The 26,452-nt window shown below is 41.6% G+C and overlaps 2 protein-coding genes across 4 annotated transcripts in view; both read right to left on the bottom strand.

Moving 5' to 3' along the window:
• Window positions 1-1,574: 1,574 nt before the first annotated feature.
• On the bottom strand, window positions 1,575-1,905 carry LOC306963196 (histone H4; the record flags this gene model as incomplete). Its single annotated transcript, XM_079556678.1, has 1 exon — window positions 1,575-1,905. One exon carries the CDS (start codon window positions 1,903-1,905, stop codon window positions 1,594-1,596), a length of 312 nt encoding a protein of 103 aa, XP_079412804.1. The 3' UTR covers window positions 1,575-1,593.
• Window positions 1,906-7,982: 6,077 nt separating this feature from the next.
• The window catches only part of fam13b (family with sequence similarity 13 member B), a 73,147-nt gene continuing 54,677 nt past the window's right edge, over window positions 7,983-26,452 (bottom strand). Inside the window, exons 9-24 of one of the 3 annotated variants that reach the window (XM_079557248.1) lie at window positions 23,780-23,875; window positions 23,279-23,387; window positions 21,263-21,330; window positions 21,090-21,141; window positions 20,870-20,999; window positions 19,111-19,185; window positions 16,912-17,272; window positions 15,943-16,087; window positions 15,725-15,806; window positions 14,302-14,469; window positions 12,472-12,716; window positions 12,192-12,275; window positions 12,015-12,110; window positions 10,348-10,718; window positions 9,167-9,268; window positions 7,983-8,886 (exon numbers count right to left, since the gene is read on the bottom strand). In XM_079557248.1, coding sequence (XP_079413374.1) covers window positions 8,763-8,886; window positions 9,167-9,268; window positions 10,348-10,718; window positions 12,015-12,110; window positions 12,192-12,275; window positions 12,472-12,716; window positions 14,302-14,469; window positions 15,725-15,806; window positions 15,943-16,087; window positions 16,912-17,272; window positions 19,111-19,185; window positions 20,870-20,999; window positions 21,090-21,141; window positions 21,263-21,330; window positions 23,279-23,387; window positions 23,780-23,875 — 2,308 coding nt within the window. In that variant the 3' untranslated portion in view covers window positions 7,983-8,762. The remainder of the gene's footprint in view (window positions 8,887-9,166; window positions 9,269-10,347; window positions 10,719-12,014; window positions 12,111-12,191; window positions 12,276-12,471; window positions 12,717-14,301; window positions 14,470-15,724; window positions 15,807-15,942; window positions 16,088-16,911; window positions 17,273-19,110; window positions 19,186-20,869; window positions 21,000-21,089; window positions 21,142-21,262; window positions 21,331-23,278; window positions 23,388-23,779; window positions 23,876-26,452) is intronic. The other 2 variants (XM_079557250.1, XM_079557249.1) reach the window with 2 other exon arrangements.

Here is a 26,452-nt window from a genome sequence, read left to right as displayed (position 1 = left end):
ACCATCAAATTGTAGCCTCTAAGCACTAACACTAGCAACTAACTCCTTAACCTTTCATGGGGTCAACTGTTAGACCTCTATGCAGTTAGGGAACTAGACCTTCAGCAGCATTTGAACAATCCGTCCGTCCTTAAACAGGGGAAGGGGAAGTGACATCACCAACAGCTGCTTTTCTTCTTCTTTAAAGTTATTGGTGGAGTGCAGGCCAAACAAAAGTGCATGTCGCCCCCTAGTGTACAGTGTCCAACAACAACATAGTGTCCAAACAAAGACATTTAAGGAAAAAAATAAATCCAACTGATCCAAACATTTCCCTTTAGTGTTATTTTATTTCAACAGCTGTTTCATAAAGCTACATTATGCAAATGATCCATGTGGCTTAAGTTTCTACTAAATGAAAACAAAAGCATTTAATCTGTTTCCTGAGTTTCCTCTTTAACACTGACATGTGACTGAGCTGTGGAGACGACAACATGGATTTATCACTTTATAAAGTTTGGCTTGTGCAGAATCTTAATTTTTAATTATTATTATTTTTATTATTAAATGTGCTCCTGTCAATCAACAGTGGTTGCGCATGAATCACTCGAGGGTGGGGGCGAGGGGGGTGGGTTTTTTTGGCGCAGTGGCTTGTGGGATGGCACATAGCTCCTAATCACTGGTTAGTTAGCATCAGAGGTCCCTATGCTAAAGTGGCCATGATAGTTAGCATCAAGGCTCCTTTTCCTAACTACTTCCTAACTGACAGCCCAATTCGGAGGCAACTTGCCATGGCGGACGCTGACGCACATCCGGTTTGGCGTAAGAGCTCTTAGCAATCTGCCCGTTTCGGAACCAGCCTTGGCCTCATCTTGTGCGCAGCAAGTTTGATAAATGAGGCCCCTGGAGGCTTATGTTGATGACGTTAGGCTACTGTCCTCATGAAGAAGTGAGTTAAACCATTTAAACTGTGTTAACGCCTCAGGTGCAATATCTAAATCAGTACAAATATGAAGCCGTTGGATCAGTGACGAAAACAAAAAAGTTCTAATTAACATTCAATCTAGACACGAAATTAAAGTTCTTGGCCTAAAAATATGTAATAATAAATCAACTGAAAAGACCTGGGAACTGAAACTTGAGGAAATTCAAGATAAACTGAAAAAATGGGAAAGTAAAAAAGCAAATTATAAATTAAAAATAATATCATTAAATCGTTTATTTTATCAAAAGTGATGTTCCTTGCCACAGTTTTCCCACCACAAAAAAAAAGTGTATAACTAAGATAAATAAGTGATGTGTTAACTATACCTGGGAAACCACTAGAGCAGTTTGATTTTATACTTAAAGCCTGTAGGGGATCTGGGGCAGTGAGTTTAGAATTAAATTAAGGACTGCATTTATGAAAAACATGCTTTGGTCAGAGAACACAAATAATGGGACAAGATGATTGGTGTAGTTTGACGGCAAAACTGTTCCGCTGTACAGCGGAGTTACAGTACACTGTACTTTAATAGTTCCAGACTCGTCAATGTAAATGCCGTGTGAAGGAAGCTCTTTGAGTCGTTGTGTGCGGCTCTTAAAAGAGCCTTTGGTTTGGTGTTAAAGCAGAGTTTAACCGCCGAAGCCGTACAGAGTGCGGCCCTGCCTCTTCAGGGCGTAAACCACATCCATGGCGGTCACGGTCTTCCTCTTGGCGTGCTCGGTGTAGGTGACGGCGTCACGGATCACGTTCTCCAGAAACACTTTGAGGACACCGCGGGTCTCCTCGTAGATCAGACCGGAGATACGCTTCACTCCGCCGCGCCGAGCCAGACGGCGGATGGCGGGTTTAGTGATGCCCTGGATGTTGTCACGGAGCACTTTGCGATGACGCTTAGCGCCTCCTTTCCCGAGCCCTTTCCCTCCTTTTCCGCGTCCTGACATTTTCTACTAGTTAACGAGTCACTGTAGTGAAGAAGCCTGACGCTGTGTCCCCGCCTTTATCTGCGGAATGAGGACCTAGGAGAGGACAGGGGGAGGAGCCGCCCACAGTGACCGCCTTCTCTGTCAGAGGGTGGACAGAGATACGCGTTCTCCATTTATTATGAGTCACTGATGTTCGATTCATTTTACTGACCGAGTGTTTTGAGTTATTTGATTCATTGATTCAGTTGATCAGAAAACCCCACCCGCCTCGTCACTCATGGACCCTACGCGTCTTTTTCTCCCCCATGGCCCGGGAGAGCGCTACCACTAGGATTATATGCCTCAATTAATTTTCATAAGGGGCCACATGAGAAGCCTGAATTGAGTCGGAGGGCCGCACCAACAATAACTTATTCTGCTCAACTTTGTGTGTTCTTAATAGGTGATGATATATAATTTAGTAGGACTATTATTTTCTGTAAATGTTTAGCCATATCAAGCCGAGGATGTGCATGTGTGTGCATCATTAGGTTATTCAACTTCTTATCCTCGTTAACTTCTACCACCGCAGTGAAAGCACCTCTGAGAAGTGATGCACTATAGCAGGGTCTCCAAGTACATTGCCCTGGGTCCAAAATATATATGAGTGTATCGCCAGAGTCCATAAACAAAATCTCCAAAATAAAGAACTGTTTTGATTGGGAAAATACTATTGAGGAAACTTCTTTTCATTAAATGAATAATAATGAGCCTGGCAGGACTGTAGGCTCATTAAAACGGCTCACACTTATTGCACAAGCCCGTGTCACAAGTTTCTGATTCATTGTCGTCATTATTCATTCACTCCATACTCCGTGGTAGTAAGCTACCATTGTAGTCACAGCTGCCCGGGGCAGACTGTCCATTTCCCACTTGACAACAATGTGTTGTTTCTATCCTGATCTTTCATTATGTCAGTGCCTCTGCTGGACACCTGTGGAATTATTTTATTTTATTTTTATTTTTATTTAAGCTGCCCCCTGGTGGCTGGAGTGAGTATTCTGGTAATGTCTAAAAAAAATCATAACTCTTCACAGGAATGGGCCAGAGACTCACTTATGAATTTATGCCCTACAAATCGTGGTCCGGATTAAATCATCTGTTAAATCATCCCGTATTTTGCCCAGGTCTATAGCAGGTGGCCAACCTGACTGGATGGTAATTATTCCTAATGTAGGGATGGGCCCCCGGGTGTTGCAGTCAGTGTTGGGCGAGACACTTTGAAATTGTAACATATATTGTATATTTGTAGTTATAGTTTTAAAAATGTGCTGAGTTACATTAACTACTTTGGGGATATTTTCAGTTTATATTTTAGTTCACTCCTTCTCGTTTTTGTTTTGAGGACATTAACTACAAGCAGCTGCAGCTCTTACACCAGTGTCCACTTGATTTGGTGCTGCATTTTATTTGGGGAGGGGTTTACATTTTTTTTTTTTGTACATAAATACAAACCATTTCAAAGCAATTGTATCTCTCTTACTTAATAATGACATCCTTTTTTAACTCATTACTTTTATAATACGTTCCCCCCAACACACACACGTGACGAGAATGTCATAATAAAAGGTGGAGCTACAGTTTCAAAATAAAATCTAGAGGCAGCTCCTCCTTTATTCAGCAAACAATCAACTCAACAACAGCATAGGTTAAATCTTTTATTACTGTATGTAAATTGTTTTTTTTTTAATTATCCTTTTGAAATTGAAACTGAAAACAGCATTCACAAAGAAAGAAAATAAATCATTGAGATCCACATATGAACACACATTACCACATAGGAAGAAACGGCAACATTGTCAAAGATGGCGGGCTCTATTTTTACAGGCCTGGTGGACGTCACACAGTGAGTGATATTGATAAAGATGCAGCATTTGACAAGTTCTGTAGCCTAATATTCCAATCGGACTGTATAATATACACTTACAGGAGTTGCGGGACATCTTTGACAATGGTTACTATGGTGTGTAATGAATAACATGGGAAGATCAGTCCAGATTTAGGATTTTACCGTTGTGGAACGAGCACGGCGACAAAGTGGTGGCGATAGGTTTGCGTTCATGTCGCATTGATATTAAGATGGATTCAAGTGTGTGTGACCGGTTGGACTCGTCACTAAAACACAGTTAACACCATTATTCTAAAGGTTATGCAACAAAAAATGTGCCTTTAACCCTTATTATTCCCCGGTCTTGTTTGAAAAGGACACAGGATGTGACATAAAAACAGCGTAACAACCGTACTGTTACATAAGGGCCATGAGCGGGTCCCAGTTCTATCTGTGAAACGGGTAATTCATTTTCCCTTTTTCACTCACATCTTAGAACAAAAATCTAACATTACTTCATAACATTGCCTCAAAACCAGTGTAAAAGCAGTGATTAAGACGAAATTATCCCATCAAACTACAGCAAGTACTGAGTAGAAACCCGTCATGTGCCCTGTAAGACTGCAAGTGTTTTGACCGGATTCTTTATTTACTGTGTTTTTTGTTTTTTTATTGAGTCGAATCACATGAAACTGAAACCGACACAAAATGAATCATCTTCTCCAGCAGCACAAATGAACCACTGATGGTGGAATTATTCATCATTTCTCATGGAAAGAAATGTCCAAACAGATCAGTCGGCTTGATTATTATTTGTGAGGGGCTGGGTCTACAAACCATATTCATCTTTTGATTGAAAGTCTTGAAAGTCCTTTCATGTGACTAATATCAAACCAATGTTTTGCGGTGTCATGTTAACGCGTCCCATACGAGATACAGTGTGCCATCACACACAATAACCAAGCTACTTCCAGGCCCAAACTCATGAGCTTCATAGATAAACAGCAAAAACTACTACTTTGTCTGAATCTTCTGCTGAAATAACAGATAAAAGGCCAAAAACCTTTCACCTCTGAAAAATGTGTCACAATTTCGCCCGGCAAAATATTAAAACATATTCTTATATTGAAAATCTGCCTTCATTGTGTACAAAAAAAAATATTGGATAACTAATGCCAGAAAAGAAAATCGAGAGTAAATGTAATATTTCTTTGTGATCAGATGTTTATAAAGAGCCTTGTAGTCGGCTCTACAGCAGGTTCAAATCAGCTAAATCCCATTATAGTGAACAGGCTAAAGCACCGTTGGACCCGGAAGTAGAGCGATGACATCATCACTTATATTAATTGACACTAGCATTAGCACTAGCATTAGCATTAGCATTAGCATTAGCATGCTGCTGCTGCTAAACGCAGAGTTTTGCACAGTGATTGAAAATATGCTTCGGTTAACTTGAACACAGCTGTATGTTGGAAACAGTGTGATCCCAAACAGGTCAGTTCTGTATCCGGTATTTAGAATAGACGCCCAATCCCGGATTCTTTTAACGGCGTAACCCTTACAAGAGGAATGTGTGTTCGATCCCTCTAATAAATGATACGTGCTTTGACTTCACCACATTGAACAGTGCGCTCGTGTCGTAACAACTGTAAAATATATGAAAAGTATCGCGGGAAAGGTTTTCGAGCGGTCATTTCAAACGTCACAAACACCCCAGTCAAGACGACCACTCGAACTCCTTTCCCCCAGTGGAAAACTCCTGTGCGACTGAGCAGAAAAGGTAGTAATTGTACAACATGGTCTATCGTTACACGCGAAACAAAACAAATGTGGTTATTGCTGATTTTCATGGCACAAAAGATTGAAACAATACATGGGTGTGGATTATAACGCGGCCATGCAAGCGGACGACAGGACTGCTTCTACATTAGCTTATTTTCTTTTTTGTACAGAGCGACTTCGACAAAATCAGAAACAAACACGTGGATTAGCCACACAGTGCCAAGGCCGACTGCGACCGGTGAGTCGGCGTCGTCCTACAAAATAAAATCATCTCACGCCAACAACGGGGAACACACAGTCAGAGTAAATAGGAGAGTTGTGATTAAAAAAAACAACAAAAAACACATTCTCGGGAAGCACATGGGAACCAAAAAAAAACAACGCTTGAAATGATTTAAACATTTACGACATTCATTCCTTCGGGTGGATTTATTTACAGTAAATATTTAGAATAGAAGTTAAGTAGTGCTTGTTTTTTTTGTGTTTTTTTGGGGAAATACAACAAAAACGAGAAAACACTCGGGCTGCATTCTGTGGGGAATGCTGTGCAAATAACGTTTTTTTTTTTTTTTCAACGACTGGGAGCACTCACTGACCGAGAACAGTGGCGACGATATTCTGTTTAAAACCGTTTCATTCACTGCTGACAGTTTAGTGTAATTTAGATTAAAAAGAAAAAAAAAACAGTTTGGAAGTGACAAAGGGGGATCGAATGAGTTTAACCCAAGTACATGCGAGAGCCGAAAGTGAATTTGTGAATAAAGTCACGTTTTACCCAGGTCGATTCACAGTTTTCAAGCGACATACGTGAAGCTGCGTTTACTAAAAGAAAGGAATGAAACAATTGTACAGATTTGTTTAATTTCTTTTTTCTTATATATATATATATACAAAAAGCCCTTCTCCTGCACACAATTGTTTTAGTGCTCAGTAATAATGACGTGAAGCTTTTATGTGGAATAACTTGTTTTACGACGAGATGCTGCAGGTGAGCGGGGCACAAACTTAATTTACTCTGTGCAATTTCAAATCACAACAACGCCGCCCAAGAAGTGACTTCCTGTTTCGATCCAGCGCGCCAAAATAAAATAGGTGGAAAACTATATCAATAATTCAACATTTGTTTAAGTAGTTTTGGAATAATTAGAGAAAGTTTAAATTTTTCTCCAAATTGTTTTCCCCTTAACTGTTTTCAAACACGACCATGTATGGGCGATTCCAGAGATGCCGTCTGTATCTATAGAAGGGGGCGTGGCTTCGCCGAGGGGGAAAATAGAATCTTTTGGGAAACACAATTTTTTACTCTTTTTAGACATTTTCTGGTGGAATATGAACTTATTTATCACATACAAATAAACTCAAGTGTAAATCGGGTCCATATGGATATTTTCTCACAGCAGATTGTTCAGTAGAAGTGAAAAAACGGCAGTTCTAGCAAGCGCCAGTTAACCGTTAGCATTAGCCCGATGCTAACATGTAGCATCAAGTTAGCATTCTCCCTTATTTATATATTTATGGGCTGTTGAAGCACTTCGCTTCTCCCCATGTCTTTGTATCATTATTTAGTAGAAACTATATTCATAATTCAGTGTTTGTTAAAGTAGTTTTTGAATAATTAGAGAAAATTTAGATTTTTTTCAATATTGTTTTTCCCTTTAGCTGTTTTCAAACATGACCATATATGGGCGATTCCAGAGATGCCGTCTGTATCTATCGAAACAGGAAGTCACTCCTTGGGCGGCGTTGTTATGGTTTGAACTTATGCACAGAGTCAGTTGTAGTCGAGGTGTCCATTTGAAAATGATTTTAACTGAAAGGTTTCTGTCATTGTGTTTTCATATAAAATATTATATTATATATATTTTTGGGATATCTTGTTTTGTTGTGTCTTTCAAGACGCCACTGCCGTCTCCCAGAAAGGAAACTTTTGGATTACAGCGTCATCTCGGTCGCCTTTCGTGCAACACGTGGACACCAAAACAGGATTTTTTTTTAAACAAATACGACCACTGAATAAAAGTCGATATTTTCACCTGCCGTGCCTCGCCTTAAAAGTCGAATATGAAAGGCCTCTCTCCCACTTCCACCCCCCCCCAATCAAGACCTTATTATAAATCTCTGTGACTGTGTATTGTTGTAACTATCCTACATCACAGCGGTCACCGTGGTTACTTCTCTTCAAGCAATGTCGCTGAAAACTATGAATAAGCGCAGGCTCGTCGTGCGAGAGGGCAGTCAATGGCTTGGATTCTCAAAAACTGAGCTTGTCTCGGCCCGATGTGGCACAAAAACGAGCGTGGGAATATACTATATATATATACGGATGGATCGAAGCTTACCCCGCCAGCAGGACACTTTCAAAAATCTCTTATCAAACTTACTTACTGTACAAATTCTCTTTGTCCGTTTCATTAGCAAACTCAGGCTACGTTGAACAAGCAGCGCCTTAAAAGCTGATTTGAGGATATGCAAAAAACGAGAAATCAAAGAAACACGCTGTGGTCGAGGATTCTCCATTGCTGCTTGGTCAAAACAAACAAAAAAACCTGTTCTAGCACAATTTTTGCCACAAACAACTATTTCGCGAAAACATTGAGTTTTTTTTTAAATTGGAAAAACCAAAAAAAAAGCAGTGTCATTATATAATAATTGTAAGTTCAGAGTGAAGCCACAAAAATGAGTCCAAATATTTTAGCTCCAAAAAACAGTGAACGGGTGAAGCACAGTCATAGGAAAATCCAGTCTTTTTCGCTGTCCGACAAGAATCCTCAGCAAAAACAAAAATCCCGAAGAGTTTCTTACTCGTCCTTCTTACATGAGTCCGCAGTTTTCAAGTCACGATGAAAAGATATTCGCCATTTCCAAGTTGGAGATTATGCCGTGTGTTCCAAAAAACGGGCAGAGATCATCTTTGGGACTACAAATTTTGGCAAAGAAATCACTGCTTGCTCGGTCTTGATAGAAGTCAGCGTTTAGCTTATGGTAGTAATAATAATAATAATAATAATAATAATAATAATCATAATAATAAAGGCTACATGGCAGGTTTTGGCATACGCTCGCCCTCCCTATACTAGACAAAGCTTTCCCATTACGGAGAGTCCTGGGGATTGATAGGATTTAGAGCTAAGTATCCCGATTCGCAAGTGCATTTCACGTTCTATATATTAACTTTGAAGATAAAAAGGGTGTAGGTCCTGTGGACACGCGGCGAGGCTGGGGGGGTTCAGATGGATTTGGAGGAGTCCTGTTTGCTGATCAGGACCTCCAGCAGGCGCAGTTTGGCCTTGATCCTCTTGTACTCCCTGTACTCCTCCAGCATGGGCAGGCGGTCCTCCTTCTGCACGTTTCTGCAACAACAACCACTTCAAATCAATTTCTACGTTCAATTTTGAAATCTAACACACACGTGACCTTTGTGCGAGCTGAGAGGTTCACGTTTCAAATGGTACAAGTAATACAAGGAACAGATTAATGAGTGAATACTGTTTTGATGTATTGTTAAAAGAACAGTAACGTACAATATATAAACATTCTAAAAAAACAAGGCAAAATACGTAATTGCATACATTTTTCCACAAATAGCGTTTTTTATAAATGTTTAAATTTTATAAATTGTATGAGACCAACCGGCCGTTGTGTTGATAAAACTCCTCCTCAAACTGGCGGATGGTCTTCCTCAGCTGCTTCTTCTCTGCTCGGGTTTTCCACAGCTGTTCCAGCAGCTCCGGCCTGAATCAACCACACGTCACAAAGAGCATTAGCTACGAAGAGTTTCCTGAGACCAGAACTTCACTGGTCATTCTGCTAAAAGTGGAACTAAACCAGAAAGGACCACAACCTTTCACCACAGTGGAACACTATTTACTTTGATTGTATTTCCCTAAAACAATTGTACCAAACATTTATATAATGCAACTTTAGATATTTTTGGGACCAGTATTTATCGAAAGTACATCGTTTTATCATTCATTTATTGAACAATAAAGTAATTATTGTGTCAGACCTTGATGAAGTATTCATGTTTGTATTTCTGTGAAATATACCGGACATTGACAGCTGACTTCCTTGTGTCTGAACTGCAATATTAGAATTGCATTTGTTGTACTTTTAGTAACTTATTACTTTTATTGCTAAGGGTAGCTCCTAAACCCACAGTCATTTCCGGTCTCCGGTCCAGCAGGATCTAGTAAAAGCACCGTGTGGACACTTCTCATGTCATTCATTAGTTCAGCAGTTCGTCAGTTTGACTCTGTTTATGCCTGAGTATTAACAAAACACATGTTTAATCTCTCAGCTGAGAGAGAGTTTATTTGTGTGACTTAACCCATCTTTGCACTGCAGTCTGGACTTTCTCTCCACCTCGCTGCCTCACTCGCTCACACTCCTGTTCCGCACCTCGTCTCAAAAGCAGAGCCTCCACAACGCTGAAAGTCTTGGGATGTTTATGAACAGTTTTACCCCTTTGTCCCACAGATCGATGACTGCAAATAATCTTTCTAATGTGTAACTGTCCCTAAAGCTGTATTACTTGTTTATTCGTGCATCTTTCTAATCATTAAAGTGCTTCTCCATTGATTTCTTCTTCAAACTCCACTCTGTTTATCTGCTCATGCTGGAAACCACAAACACATGCTCCTCTGGCTCGGACAAGACTTATCTTTATTGTAAAAATGCTGCTTTTTTCACCTTATTTAATGTGTCACTTACATTACAGTGACACTGAAAATGTTCATATTTAATCATATTCTTCATGTAAGAAGCCCTGCCCCGGAGGTGACTGTTGACTAAAAGGCGAAGCGTGCGCTCACATGGACGAGGCGTTGGAGCTGGACAGCCGCAGATCCATGGCCAGCTTCCCGGAGCCCTCCTCCAGCTTGCTCCTGATGGGCCCCCTGCTCTGGCTCTGGGTGATGGGGTGGGTGAGCATGATGACGTCGGGGCTGGGCGTCTCCCCTCCGCTGCTCTCCGCCTCCTCTTCCTCGTCGTCCTCGTCGTCCTCCTCTCTCTCCTCCTCCTCCTCGTTGCGCCCTCGCTCGTCCTCCACCGCCCCGCCCCCTCGCTGCTGTTGTGGCGGCTGCTCCTCCTCCTCCTCCTCTCGGATCTCCTCCCAGAAGTGGGCCGTCTCGCCCTCGATGATTGGCTGCAGGGTCTGGCTCCGCCTCTTGCTCGAGGGCGACACCTGTGGGAGGCGGAGCAAGGTTTGTTTAGGGTCGTTTCTTAACATTAGCTTACATTTCGTCATTCATAAACAGGACCGAAGTTGCAAATTTACAAACATCTCCTGGATAAGAAGCTTTCTGAGAAAATGTGTAAAATCGACTTTCACGTGACTGAAGTTGTGACGCCTTTTTTAGGATTTTACATTGAACAATTGTCCGTAAAATTTGTTTAACTGTTGTTGGTTAAAAGTAGTTGTGATATTGACTCTCTCACTCTGGGCTCTCTTCTACATGTGGAACGCTGCGTGGTTGCACTTTGCTTTGCACTTCGCTTTTTCAACAGCCTTTTACAGCCACCAAGGCCAACGTGATTGCTGTTTTTGCTTTTTTATGATGCACACTCTGTTTCCTAAACATTAAGTTAAAATTGAGGAAATGCCAATAACAAGCTCCAATTTGCATTTGTAATAGTGAAATCTGAGCCTTAATAATGATGAGCAGGTGACTCTCTGATTAAGTCGTCGTCCTTTGAGACTTTTGCGCACAACCTTTCTAGCCTGGCATCCAGACTAATCTCCGATGTTTATTAATTAATAAACAGGAGACTAGTCTAGCGACCCTATCGTAGAAAAGCTACTGCTTGAGGCGGGACTAATGTGGGACAACCGAAGCGCATAGCAGCCAATGAGAACATAACAGAGGTGACGACAGAAACAGCGACAATGGCGGAGTTCAGTAAATGACTTCTGTCGTTCATGTCAGAAAAACTTAAGAATACAAGTATACCGGAGCATTACGTGAAGTGGTTGCTTGTGTTGAAACACTACAAAACAAAGGCGCAACAACGTGACGCCCGTTCAGGGAGCTGTTCTGATTGGTCGGTAGGCTCCATATCGCTGCGTCACTTCCTTTGAAAGCGCGCAATGGAGTGTTGCCAGACCCACTTCTGTAAAGAAGAGTCTGGTTGGCGAGACTACAACTTTTCATGACTGTAACGAGTGATTAATGATGAATAAAAATAGCTCATGACAGGTTTTTTACAACCCTGTCTGTAAACATGACGGATCCCCAGCAAAACCACTAGGACAAACATTCTAATGCCGCCTCCATTCTTCGCCGGAACAGAGATGCCTGTTTGCATTGGATTAGTATTATCACAGGACCTCAGAGTTCAGCAAAACACAGCACGTAGGTCATTTGCCGGGGAATTCGCTCGGGGTTAACATCACAGACATTCTCCGTGATTATTACAAACTGCATGTGGTCCGTAGGTTAAAACTAATCCCGTCACAATAGGGCTTCTTTTTGGAACATACTGTGATGGGTGTGATGCTGACTCGGGTGAGCATCTGTTTGACCAGTCTGTAGCGGTCGTACAGGGGCTTCATTACCAAACGCTCCTCTCTGGTCACCTGCACACAAAAACATCACTCAGATTCTTAATAACTAATGGAGTTCAGCCATTTCCTGAGTCAAAGTTTGTTCGTGCTCACAGGTCGGCCGTGGATTCCTTCATAGTGCAGCAGGTTCTTCTGCAGGACGGTTTTCTCACTCGACAGCTGCTCCTTTGTCATTTTCTGGAAACAAAAACATGTTCAATTGATTCTTCAGCCTGTTTCACACTTCACATTTTCGTTTACTTCAGGTCGTATGAGTTTAATATTGTCAGCCCGTTAAGTCAACCATATGCTTTATCTATTCATTACTCATTTATTTATTCTGATATAAATAGGAGGAAGTTTCTGAATAGTCGTGTTGCCATGTTGGACAGACCTTGATATCGTCGGGCCAGCAGTCGTCCTGCCTCTTGCCCCTGACCCTCTTCTGGATGAGCTCGGCGGTCTCCTCTCTGGTGGGACGCTCCTCCTCTTCGGCGCCGGCGATGCTGCTGCTGGTGGTGGAGGTGGTGGGCGCAGGGTGGGGGGGTTGGTCCAGGGTGGAGCCGAAGCTCTTGGGGAGTGTGTTGCTGCGCGGGCGGGTCTGAGGGCCCAGCTCGCTCTCGGCGCGTTGTTTGGCTTCTGGAGGACGCACACGAGCGCCAAGCACAAGGGGGGAGGAGCGGGAAGAGAAGAGAAAACGGAGAGGAGCACAGATTTTAAAATTGTTCGATTTTTCGCAGGACTCTGATTTGTCTAACTCACCTATCTGCTGTTCAGTGAGAAAATTAAGTTCAATTAATTATTTTTTTTAAGTCTTTCTTTCTTGAAAAACTGAAAAACTCTTTGTTTTAAGTAGTAAATATTCTTGAAGTACATATATTTTCCCTTCATGTCAGAAGGTAATCCAAAAATATCTGCCAAAGGAAGTCAGTTTTGCTCTTCAATGAAGAAAAATAACTCATCCCATCGCATTTGAAATTCCATGATTACGGAGCCCCCTAGTGGACATTCGAGGGAGGAGAAAACAGGAGGAGAGAGGAAAAATCTTGGAATCCTGAGATCCTTTATCCAGTGAAAAGTTCAAGATTTCAGTCAAAGTTGTGGATGGCGGGAAAACACCAGCACAGTCCTGGACAAGGCCATGGATTGAGTTCAAGAAAGTTCCCTAATAGAGATGTGTTCGACCGACAGTCCTGGGTTTGACTTTACTTTAGGAGGCGACGCTGCTGCTGCTCTGTCTCCTGCCTCGACTGAGGCGCAAATAAAGCCACATCAGGATGTTTGTACAACTTTCAGGTCACATTATTTCATGATATATTGGTGTCTAGGTGTTTCGCGATTTGACATTTTTGAGTCACGATAATTGTGAGAGAAAACATTACGATTTTACAATTGTTCACGATTATCGTCCTGACGAAAGGAAACGACGATTGATATTAAACATTAACTGTTTTTTAAATTAAAAAGGCTTCAAGACTCTGACATTTTAAAAAAAATACATTGAATAATACAAGGTAAGGTTACTATAATTATTATAAAATCTTTTATTATTATTATTATTGTCTGTGTAAGCTCTCAGTCGTACAGGGGTTGTCCATCTTCATACATAATTAATATATTAAATTAATTAAAAACTAAAAATATTATTATTATTATTACTATTTATTATTATTATTATTATTATTATTAGGCCACAATCTAGTCTAGGCTTCTTTTTAGGTTTTGTGTTAATATTAAAATTCATGTTGCTTAACTTTATGTCAGATGTTCTGATGAACCGAGACAAACGCGTGTCTACAGTGCAATAACGGCACTCGCTTGAACAGCTGCTTCCTCGTGTGCGGAAAGTTTTAGTTTCCTTTTCCTTTCTGTTAATTGCGATGAAGCAGAGAGGAGCACATTAGCTTTTTCTTGCATCTTAAAGTGGAGACATTATTCAAAAACATGTGCTTGATGTTGATCAGTATAAAGGACTTTCAGCCGTAACAATGAATGTGGTTTGTGAGTCTGATCATGTCCAAATAATGATCTAGTCTCCTCTTTTCCCCCTCGAATGTCCCCTCGGGGCCTCCGTAGTTCTCACTAGGCTGAACTCTGTTGGAATAAAACAATCACGCCCATGCCTCCGGCCCGAGACAGCCGCATGCAGCTCGTACAGACTGCCAGCCACGCAGAAGAAGCAAGACGGCAGGTGTGGTGCAGACAGCAGAGGGGTGGTACTTACTGAGGCTGTACGCTCTGGGGGCGGGGCCTGGGGGGTGGGGCGGGGCCGGGGTGAGTGTGTGAGGGGAACAGGGGGACGAGGGGGGGTCAGGAGCGTGCTGACGTCTGTGTGAGTGCAGCAAAGCCTGGTGCCGCAACGAGCATCTGGGGGAAAGGTGGTGCTGGCGTCCTGGAGGCGGGCGGGGTCAATCGTTCGCCGAGGGCAGGATGGAGGAGGAGGGAGCACAGTGTTATTGTTGTTTTTCCTTCGGATAGTTTGAGTTGAAACAGAAATGTGGTTTGTTTCGGGGGGACGGGGCCTCTGAGGTGTCGACAGAGGGGCGGGATTCAGTGAGGGGAGAGCACTGCACTTTGGTCATTTTATAAAGATATGTCGTTTACTCAAGTAGTATCTCTGTTGCTCCACTACATTTGAAAGATAAACATAATACTTTCTATCCCACTACATTTCTATAAAGGCTCCAAAGTAAATGTGTTTTGTTTCTTTTAAAAGCCTAATAATGTACCCTCCAAAACAGTAGGCGGCGCTGTGTTGGCGTTCTGTCATTTACCACTGCCGTACAAGAGGGGAATTTGTCCGACATTTTTGTGTTTTTTGAAGATGCAGTTATGGAGTTATGAAGTTATTCTTCCTAAACTGGCTTTTACTTACTACTTTGAAGATCTAAAAGGTGCATTATGTCACTTTTTATGCAAAAAAAGGTTGACATTAGTCTGTATTTGAGCTTGAAGTGACGCAGTGGCTGTACGAGTGGTCAGCATGGTGCTTTTACTTACTTTTTCGTGGTCTGTAGGAAGCTCAGGGATCAATTGTTTGTAAGGTATTCACTGCTGACTCTCACCAGAAAACCTACAAAACAATTGATCCTGGAGCGTTGTAGAGACCACTGTGTTGGAAAGTAAAGGCGCCGCGCTGACCACTCAGCCACTGCGTCACTACAAGCTCAAATACTGACAAACATCAACTTTTTTTCCACATAAAAAGTTACATTATGCTCCTTTAAGTATTTTCTACAGTAATACCCACTTCAGTACTTTCTCTTCAGGGGCAATTTCACTGAGCAACTATTACTTTTATTGGATCAACTGTAGGGCTCAAATAAAAGATTTTTACAAGTTTTTCCCACTTTCTTTCTTTTTTGACCCATTTATGTCCCCCCATTTCTACCTTTATTTTTGCAATTTACAATTCTCGATCCCAGTAATGAATTCCTCACTACCTTTTTCACTTTGAATCCTAGTTTGAATTGTCAGAGCAGTTTCCCGTCACTGAAGTGGCCCGGACGTTGATGGATGTGGACAAGGACGCGGCGGCGACACGTGAGGGTTGTGTGATGTGTTGCGCGGAGTAAAGACCAGCACATGCACACTACGCCAAACTATGGTCAAACAGGTTCAGGAGCACCAGCGCGCCGCCCGCGTACCTTTGATCTGCCGCCGGAGTTTGGTCAGGTCTGTCATCCACTTGAGGACTTTGGGGTTGGCCGCTTTATCCCCGTGAGAGGGCTGCGGGGCGAAACAGAAGACATCGGTAAAGGGTCAGGAGGACGAGAGGATGGCCCCGTCGTTACGTCCTACAGGAAAAGTGCCAGCGCGCTCGGCCACTTCTGTGTCCTCCCCTGTGTGGAAGAGTGTGCTGTACCTTATAATTGCGCTCCTTTTCGAACTGCTCCTCAAACTGTTTGATTTTCTTCTTGAGGTGCTGGAGCTTCTTGGTGAGTTGGTGTGTGACAGCGTCCCCTCCTCTCATGGCCTCTTTGGAGCCGAATGATGCTCGACGGGGGCGGCTGAGGATTACACGTACAACACTCAAAACTAGGGACAAAGAAGGTCTGGGTACAGGTACTGAAAGTCTTTAGATCAAAGTTGTGATGATGTTGATCCACGGACGGAATTAAAGAAGTTACTTGGTTGTCGCTTCGGCTCAAATAAGATAAATAAGATTTTTCCACCCAATTTCTTATCTATTTTTGCCCCAAGCTAATCTTTTATTACTAATATTTCCCCCATTTTTCCCAAATTTATTCTACTTTTCAATTTTCCCTGAAAATGTCGTTCAGGTATCGGTGTCGAAACCCAAGTATTGTTAGTTGTTGTAATTGTACTAAAGTACTAGTCTCAAGAATCTATCTTATCTTTAGTTTTTGCTACCACTGGTTTATTCAAGTAAAGACACTTCAACATATCACAGCGGTAACAAGTACAGCACTTTTTGTTGTTTTGCTTGTAAGTGCTTCTGATTAGTCATGGGCTCTTTCTTGGGAGCCAAGTCTTTGAGATCTGTTCATTTCAAAGAGCCGCTCAAACTAACAACTAATAAAAAGAGGCTGAAACTGTCTGACAACTCATTTTTAGTGCACTTATCTTTGACTGTAATGCAAAAAGCTGAGTTCTGGGTAAAATTGACTCCGCCTCTTTCCACGATTGAGATCCAGTACGACCCGTTCGCCTTAAAGAGTCGCTCGGTCTCATGTCACATCATTATTTCTATGGTGTGGGTAAAACCCTCTAAATCTCTATCACAAGTGTCTCTGTCTATAAAAATAATACTATTACCATCACCGCTTTGACTAAAAAGTGTCTCTGTCATCGATCCGCTGACCCCTCTGACCTGTGTGCTTTGGTGGGCGAGGTGCTCTCGGGCTCCTGCTGGAGAAACCTCTGGGCGCTGTGTGCTCCGAAGTCGAGGAAGCGCCTGGCCAGCAGGTGTGGGTGTGCGCGGGCCGAGGAGGATGGAGACAGCTCTGGGCACGTGTCTCTCTCCCCCTCCCCCTCGCCCTCGCCCTCTACTCCTCCTCCTCCTCCTCCTCCTCCTCCTCCTCCTCCGCCCTCTTCCTCCGCCTCCCACTCGCTCTGCTCCACGGGCGGCAGCAGCAGCGGGGGCAGCGGCACCATGCGGCCAGCCAGGGGGGACAGCTGCGCCTCGCCGCTCTCGCTCTCCTCCTGCCACGACTTGTACGCCGGGACGGGGTCTGGGCACAGGACGGGGCGACAAAAGGTCAGATTAAAATGCAGAGTCGCGTTCGCCTTCAGAAAGTTTGTGCGTCCGTCAGCAGAGAGGCAAGAAAACAGCCTGGAGGTGGGACAGAGAGGAGGGAACCGCAACAGGTTTTAAAGCTCCTGAACCCGACAGTGAGGGGGAAGCTGAATTTATACTCGTTTCTAGCTCTCACAAACCCTTCAGCTCATTTTTGATTCTTTAAGACACTGCAGGTGAATAGGGAAAAGATTCAATGTAGAGATACAGTATCAATTTGAAACGTTTGCTGAAGAATGTTTTTAGGTTTTAGATTCAAAGCTCAATAACTCTGGCAAAGCTGACAATGACATACTGAAAAATAAACCAGCCTATAATTAGTGAAATCCATTCAGATACATATTCACTTGATTATAACATGTTTTTCATCATCCTAAAGTAGCGTAAGAGGCAATAACTTTATACAATGGGGGGTCCCCGAGTTGTTTTTGTGTCAATTTTGGGATCCCAGCCAAAAAAAGTTTGGGAAACCATGGTCTATAATTAAGTAGGGGGTTTCTAATCCAGGTCAAATTTAAACTTTTGTAAAAAATAAATCCTCATCTTGGGAGCCACAGGAGTTGGCACCCGGCTCCTTACTTAGATAAAGTTGCTATAATTCTTTGTCCAGCCAAAAAAGTCCTAAGTGAGAGTGAGCCTCCGTGAGCACCCAAGAGCAATAATGGGGCGGCAGCTGCCATCCCTCCAGATTCGCCCCGGCAACAATGCAAAAATCTTAACTCAGTTTTGTAGGTCTTAGCTTTCAAATGAGGGTTAGGGAGGGACAGAACTAACTAAAAATTAACACTGGCCACTGCGTTGGAAAAGAAAAAATCAATGTTTTCACCTGCAGTGTCACCTTAAGTGCACAAATTGGACAATGTACAACTTTCCGAATGGGTTGAGACTCAATGAAGAGAGAGCTTGGTGATTTTGAAATATAGATACAGACGTCGTCTCTGGAATCGGCCATATATGGTCATTTTTGAAAACAGTTAAGGGGGAAAACAATTTTGAAAAAATGTAAATTTTCTCTAAATATTCAAAAACTCCTTTAACAAATGCTGAATTATGAATATAGTTTCTACTAAATAATGATACAAAGACATGGGGAGGAGCAAAGTGGTTCAACAGCCCATAAATACATGAATAACGGAGAATGCTTACATGCCGATGCTACATGTTAGCATCGGGCTAATGCTAACGGTTAGCTAGCGCTTGCTACAACTGCCGTTTTTTCACTTCTAAAGAACAATCTGCTGTGAGTAAATATCCATATGGGCCTGATTTACACTTGACTTTATTTTTATGTGATAAATAAGTTCATATTCCACCAGAAAACGGCAAAAAAGAGTGAAAATTGTGTTTCCCAAAAGATTCCATTTTCCCCCTCGGCGAAGCCACGCCCCTTCTATGACGAGATGCCGTCTGTATCAATAGTGTGGCTTCTTCTGATTAATGCTGCATCACTTATTGGGATGGTAATTTCACAATAAAATGAACAGAGATGGAGATAATGAGGTCCAGGAGCTTTACACCAGAAATGCCCATCAGAAAAGTTCTCCATGTTAGGTCACATGCACTGGTACTTTAGTTTCAAGCTATTCAGGTCATGGCTTACGAAAATAGTTCAAAAAAGAGGACACCTTCTCGGATAACTATTTCAGCCCGGGGCACAAAGGTTTGGAATTTGTCTTTTTTTGTATTCATAGGTTAGTTGTCCAAGTTAGTGCTTCTCGTGATTTGGTTAAAGGAGGCAGTAGTGTGGCGATCACTGTCAGACATGGCACTTACCCTGGCCTTCCTTCTGCAGGTGCATACATGAGAAGTCTATGTGAGGGAGGTGGGCGTGATGAGAGGGGGGCGACGCTATGCAACGGCGGAGAAAACAAAAACAACAACAAAAAAGGGGGGGGGGGGGAAGAGAGCGACAGACACGGGAGGATGGAGGAAGAGGATGGACAAAGACGAGCGGTGAGATCGATCGTTCATGACTTCCTCACGGTCTGTCGTTGCTGTCAATGAATAAGCTATCGATTGATTCTACGGGGCAAAAGGAAACTACTATGTACGGACATAATATTATCAAAGAGCCAACTTAAAAAAAAAAAGAAGCTATTTCTAAAAAGGCTCCAATGTAAAAAACAAAACAAATGGACTGCGTATTTTTTCCCATATACTCCAGATCAATAGATGGCGCTGTGCAGAAAGAAGGTGGTTGAACTCGGGCGCAATTTTTTAAGTCATTATTCGCAAAATTTATTGGAGTTAATTTGCATTTTCTACTTTGATTAAATACTTTTCTATTTTAACTCAAGGCGAGACGCTGCAGGTGACAACATTGATTCTTCACGCAATGTTGAGATTTCTAGCTAGTTTTCTAGTTTGAGATGACGTTGTAATCCAAATATGGTCATTTCCTGTGTGGGAGACGGCAGCGGCTGAAGACGGGAGAAATATACACAAATCGAGCGACATCTCTACACTTTAGCAGCTCTAACAGACTCCACACTTTACAGACTTGGACTTTATAATATTTTGAAGATTTATTCCAGAGGAATTTTATTAAAAATCTAATTCCTGCTAGATTTATTTAGCTTTGAACTGCAGAAAACAAATAAATGTATTGCTTCCAGATTTCCACTTAACTTTAACTTAAATAAACGTAAATAAAAGCTAATATTTCTACAAAATGATACCATTAAACCTGGCTCTAGCCATTATGTAGATTTTGTTGCTGAAAATATATTATGCATGAAATGTCTTTTTTTCATGAACACGTAAAATGACAGAAAACATTATTTTTTTTCTTTTTCACATCTACATCAGTATCAGTGATCTACAGCAGAAGTTTCAACTATCACTAAATTTAATTATTTTCCCGATTCACCTGCAGCGTCTTGCCTTAGTAATAATTTGGCTGAGCGACATTTACTCGTATAGGAGTGATATTTGAACAGAAGTAGCAATACTTTGACCAGCTCTGCTTTTAGCCACAGGATGAATATAAAGTATATTAGACGACACAATCACACTCATTTGGTTGATTTCTTTCCTAATTCATAATGACTTATCTATATATCTATATATATGGGTCTAAAATCATTCAAAATAACCAGTTACCACGGCATTTAAAAATTCAAAAGTAGGGCTGGGTACCGTTACATTTTTTTCCAATTCTAGTACTCTAACGATACTTGGTTTTCGATACAGATACTTTTTCAGATACTTTTTCCGATACCTAAACAGAACAATAATGTGTGGAAGAAATGCAATATACAAAATGAGGTTCAAATATGTGGAAAAAATGGGGCTCATTTGGGGAAAAATGGGGGGAAATTGGGAAAACAATGGGGAAAATGGGGCAAACATTGGGGGGGAAATGGGGGAGAAACAACTAAGTCACTGGATCTAAAGATTTTTTTCAGTTCTTGTTTTCGCTACTTAAATTTTTTCCGATACCAGAGTGGCATCGTTTAACGGTACCCAGCCCTGTCCAAAGGTAAATAACATATTAGCTGAATGGCCAAAAGTCCACAAAACGCGGTAGTACCTTCCCATTGGTGGTCAGGGAAGAGTTGCAGCTGAGGGGAGGAGCCTGTGCGGGGATGAAATGGCGACAGGTGGTTGCGGTTCATCTCGCTGGTGTTGGCGTTCTGATCGCACTGGCATGGATCCAAGTCCTAAAGGGAAAAGGGCGGCAAAATGGTGATGAAAAAAAAAGAACTATCCAATGTATAAACTAAATCGCGAGTATGTTCTTTGAGACTCACGCAGCATCCATTGTCAGTTTCTTCGATGATGTTACACGTGTGATTGTCCTGCCTGAAAACATACAAATCATTTAGACTTCGCTCCATGTTAAACCTCCACCGTCTGGACAGGTCAAAGCCAAATCCCACTGGAGCCTGTTATTGAGGCGAACCCAAACATGAGGGGAACTCACCTGGCAGTGTTTAGGATGTTCTGATCCAAGTCCATCCGGGAGCTTTCCTCTGGGGCGGCCTCGAAATCCTACAAGACAATCATAACAAAAGGGCATGTCATTAAAGGCTCGGGGAGGTAAAAATAAAACATGTGTTGTTGCCAAAATAGCAAATCTAATTTAGGCTGGTGGAAATAAAAAATAATCTACTTAAACATGTCCTCACTTATTGTGTGTTTTGAAAGCAAAATTAACCTCTTAACTCCCGCCTGAACCGAGCGCATTTTCTCCAGTTCAGCTTTACCCAAATCCTGTAGGCCAGTGTAACGCCTCATTTGAAAGCTAAGACTCATCTAAACTCATCTAACTCATCTAAATGGATCTTTTTCCTCATGTCATCAGATTTTTTTCCAGCTTTCCAGCTTTTATTCAACTCATTTTTGTAACTTTTTAGTCATTTTTTGGTCTTTTTTTGATCATTTTTTTTGTCCATTTTTTTGTCCATTTTTTTTGGCTTTTTTTGACACATTTTTTGTAATTTCTTTGCTTTTTTTGTCATTTTTTGTCACATTTTTCGTCATTTTTTTTTTGCTTTTTTGTCATTTTTTGTCACATTTTTGAATTTTTTTTGCTTTTTTTTGTCATTTTTTGTCACATTCTTGTCATATTTTGGCACTTTTTTGTCAAAGTTTTCTCACTTTTTTGTCACATCTTCATCATTGTTTTCGTCTCAGTTCTGTTGCTATTTTCGCACCTTTTTTCCAGAAGCTTTTGGACTGGGGTAAAGCCAAATTGGAAAAAACGTGCTCGGTTCAGGTGGGAGTTAAGGGGTTAAGGGGGGGAGTGTCAAAAAATTAGACAAGGATGAAAAAGCAACAAAAAAGCAGTGAAAAAGTGACAAAAATGTGAGGAACACGCAACAAAAAAGCCATAGAACAGCAACAAATAAGTGACAAAAAAGTGATGGAAAAAGTCACAAAAAAGTCACAAAAGAGCAGGGTTGCAGGGTCTTGAAAAGCATCAGGGTCTTTCTATTCTCACCGAAGAATGAATGTGGCACGTGTGAAAAGCACCACTTGATACAAACTTAAAGAGCAGCTTCGAGCAGAACAATTCAATTAGTGACACAAACTGTATGAGCCACAAACTGCTGAAGAAAAAGGAAAAACATATTTGGAAAGATCCCCCCTTTTGTAAAAAGATACACAGTTACAATAATAAGTGTGTACAATGCCACCTCAACGATACATTATTAACCAATCCTTTCTAAGTTAAGGGACCAGCAGAGGGCAGCAAAGTATTACCAAATATTGCAAAACCTAGTATTAAAAAGTACTGATAATAACTTCAATGTTTTGAGTCACTATAATTGGGAAAAGAAACAATATTATTACAATTTTGCAACGATTAAATCTTTAAAGCATGAAATGAGGGTAAATACACTGCTAAAAAAAAACAAAGGGAACACTTGAGCAACACAATGTTCCCTTTATTTTATATACATAAATAAAGGGAACACTTGGAGTTACAATATGTTGTTAAAGTGTTCCCCTTTGAGCAGTATATTAGAAAGCACCATCCTTTGTTTTCCTTTCTAAATGAAATAGCGCACAGCGAGATGGTGCCACAGGGAGTACAACAACAACAACAACAGGATGCACAAAACAAAGCAACCTTTCCTAGCATGAATAACTCACCGTGTTTTGCATTAACTTTCCATAAAATTTTGGCATCTAGAAACAAGTTACTTATTAAATAATAATGGACTAAGACTGAAATAAATATAAATACATGTCAGCAAGGAGTTAATGATGTACTTTAAGATGCTTCTCATTTGGAGACCTATGTGAACGGCGCACTTATGAAGCATTGACTCAAATTGAGTTCATAATTGACTTGTGGGCTGCTACCATTGTTTTAGCTAACGTTTCTATGGTGACAATCGATGCACTAACCATTGTGTCAGACGCATAGCTCGCACTTCTATAGATTTTCTCGGCTTAAATACCTCCGCAGACTCCGCCGCCCTCCACCCACCTCTTCATCTTTCGGACTTTCCTCGGCCGGGCTCTCTCTCAAAACATCTTCCTTTTCTGTTTGTTGCTCTCCGTCTCCGTGGCGACCACATGCCTCCGTCGCACCGACCCTAGGAAAACAACAGCCCTGTTAGTTATTACGGGAAATCTAATAAAAAAGGCTAAATATGGCATTGCTCTTCACCACATCCATTACATAACGCGTCATAAAAACGACACTCTCTCTCTCGGTTCAGCTGATGCTTAAGGGTCGTGCCGCAAGGGAAAGTCTTAGGGCCGGCTGTTTTTGTCTTGGGGAGGTCAAGCCGGGCTCGGGCAGCTGTTGACTGGAGCATTTACAGTTGTCTTGTTATCAGCGGACAGTATGGCCTGCCTCATACACAATGTTCAGAATGGGGGGAATGTTTTCCTTAAAGTCACCCGACACCCCTTTGGTCCTGCGGGTCACGTTTGGCAGCAGGTGAACCAGCAGGTCTGTGGATGTGTTGATGTGAACCCTCACCCCTGGTTTGAGTAGCTGCTCAGGTCTTGGTCGATGGAGGTCTTCAGCTCGAGGAAATGGTGCTCCACGGCGGCTCGGATGGTTTCCTGGATGATCCTGGGAAAACAAAAACGGGCACGATTTTGAGGGGTCGTTTATGTTTACATTTTTGTTTGATCCAATCAGAATTTAGAACGAGTCCCTGCTTTAGGTTGCCAGATCTTCTAACTAAAACCAGTAAACAGTAAACCTATAAGAACACTCTCACTACCAAAATCCCAGCACAAAAAAGGTGCATAATGGAACTTTTTATGCGAGAAAAAGGTGATCAGTGCGTACGCTACAAAAACTAAATATCAAGCATTGGCTTAAATGACTTGAATTGAGGAAATGTATCTTGTTTTGAGCGGTTTTCACTCATTCAGACACTTTTCCTGATCGGACCAAGTTTACTTTGCTTGTTTGAGGACATTTCAGACCAGTTCTAAGGTAAATCTCGCTTGAAATAAGAAAGTAATATTGCCAATGAGATAAGAACAATTGTCTTACCCCATTGGCAAAGAAAATGACCTGAAATAAGGACGAAATGTATCGAAACGAGTCAGAAACATCTCAGAACAAGTGAAATAATCTAGGACAAATGCCCAAGAACTTTAACCTGGCTAACGCCAGGCTGCTGTGTGCGCTCGAATTATTTCGAACTGCACAACAGCCTGGGGACCATGGCCAAATCTCCGGTGGATTTGGGAACCAATCACAGAGCGAGGAGGGACGGCAAGACGATGACGCGCTATTCGATATATGGAAGCTTGTAGTTTATTTACGGATAATTTAAAAAAAAGTTTATTTACGGATCCAACATGACAGCAGCAGACGCGATGGTATTTTTTGATCAAGCTTTAGACCTTGTTCTAAATAATTTAGCTCAAAAGTTTACAGCGGGTACGTCATACGTCATCTCATACGATGATATGATTGGCTGGGGCTACGTGCAGACGCATGAGACTTTTTTTTTTTTTTTTTCGTATCGCCCAATAAACGAGTATGGACGATCGTAAACCACACCTCTCCTACGAGAAAATGAATTGGTGGTCCCCAGACTAAATATCACTTGTGATTTTAGTCTGGTGTTAGCCAGGCTACAAGAACTTCTTAATGAGTCAAAACAACTAAAATTTGGATTATTGTGCTCAAATTGAGATGTTTATACTGATCTAGTTAAATACCTTTTGCAGTGTAGTTGACCTATAGTACCTTCCCATTCCATCCCTCCATGACACTCCAGGATCAACTGGTTTTTTGGGGGGGTTTCTAAAAACAAATGCCCCTGGTTGCATCCAAGAGGGCTACATAATGCACCTTTAAAGTTCAAACGGGGGGCGTTGTGGAGTTGCGTTTTGGTTTATTCATGCATAAAGCTGAAAACACACATTTATTTTGTTGTTATAAGGCAGACGTAAAAGCCAGTTTAAAAATGAGCCCACAAGTTTGTGTCTCCGCTAACCACTTTTTGGCATTATTTTTAAATGAATAGAATGAGGCCGACTCTAAAAGCTTCAGGCAGTGTGTTCCACTGTTGGGACGCCCTGTAAGAAAAAAACAGCTTTGCCAAATGCAGTTTATCCACGGGGGAGAAAAAGTGTGGCTAATTTGAAGTCTATGCACCTCCTTCATCAGATTCATTTTGATCCTTTTAACCATACATTTTACTATAGTGCATTTCCAGGTAAAGTTTGTTATAAGAAGCTACTGTTTAAAGCCTCATTTGTTGCCTGAAAACACAAAAACTATTTGGGTGCACGGTTATTTTCAACACTTCGCTAAAAGATGGATGCAGTGTCTAGCTTTCGGTTAATCCTGCTTGGTACCTAAGTGTTTTACATAATACGTCTCGTTTAATCTAATCCCATTAACCAGTGACAATAGCCATTTAGAGTCATGTTGAGTGTAGTTATGCCCAAACGTAAGGTCATGAAGAGGAGAGCGGAGCCTATAAAAGGTAAAGCCCTCTCTGACTCCACTCAGACATCTTTAGCCGCTCTGATGAACAGGGGATTATCAGCCTCACTTTTCTTCTTTTAGTAGGTTTTTCCAAGTTCTAGAGCCCTTCACATGCAGCCTTTGTTCATGTATATCATCATGTAATATTTTGAGAGCAAAGTCAAATAGTCAACACAACAAGGCATTTGGAAGAACTCATGTATTGAAAGCAACAGAGGAAGGCTCTAAAGACTCAAACTTTTTAGTTCATGTGCACTGTACTTATTATAGTTAATCCATGTTACATTTACATAACCATCCACAAAGGCACCATAAATAGACTTGCGAGATCTGCTGTGTTAATTTCCAGCTGGGCCTGGGAAAGAGCCGACCTAACCTTTCATTAGGAGATTTTCAGCCTTCCAACAGAGCGGAGGCATTTCTAAAGACACATCCAGCCGCGGATCGCATTAATCTCACAACAACCACAGCCCCACAGCTTCTCTGCGTGGAAGAGATTTTGTGTCTTTAAATTAAGCCAATGCTCATTTCTGTATCATGTCCAGAGATGATGTATTGCATTACTTTAACCTGAGTGACAGTTTTGGTTACCCTTCACACTCAGATTAGTGAGTTTATTTTACCCACATCTGTGTTTGACTTGAACTCCTTCTTCCACGGTGACTCTGAGTTTTCCATGTCATGCTGTGATCC

This window comes from Gobius niger (genome assembly GCF_951799975.1).
Source record: "Gobius niger genome assembly, chromosome: 5".
NCBI classification, from domain to species: domain Eukaryota; kingdom Metazoa; phylum Chordata; class Actinopteri; order Gobiiformes; family Gobiidae; genus Gobius; species Gobius niger.
The sequence above is the reverse complement of the archived record's forward strand: the minus strand, read 5'-3'. Positions and strand labels throughout refer to the sequence as shown.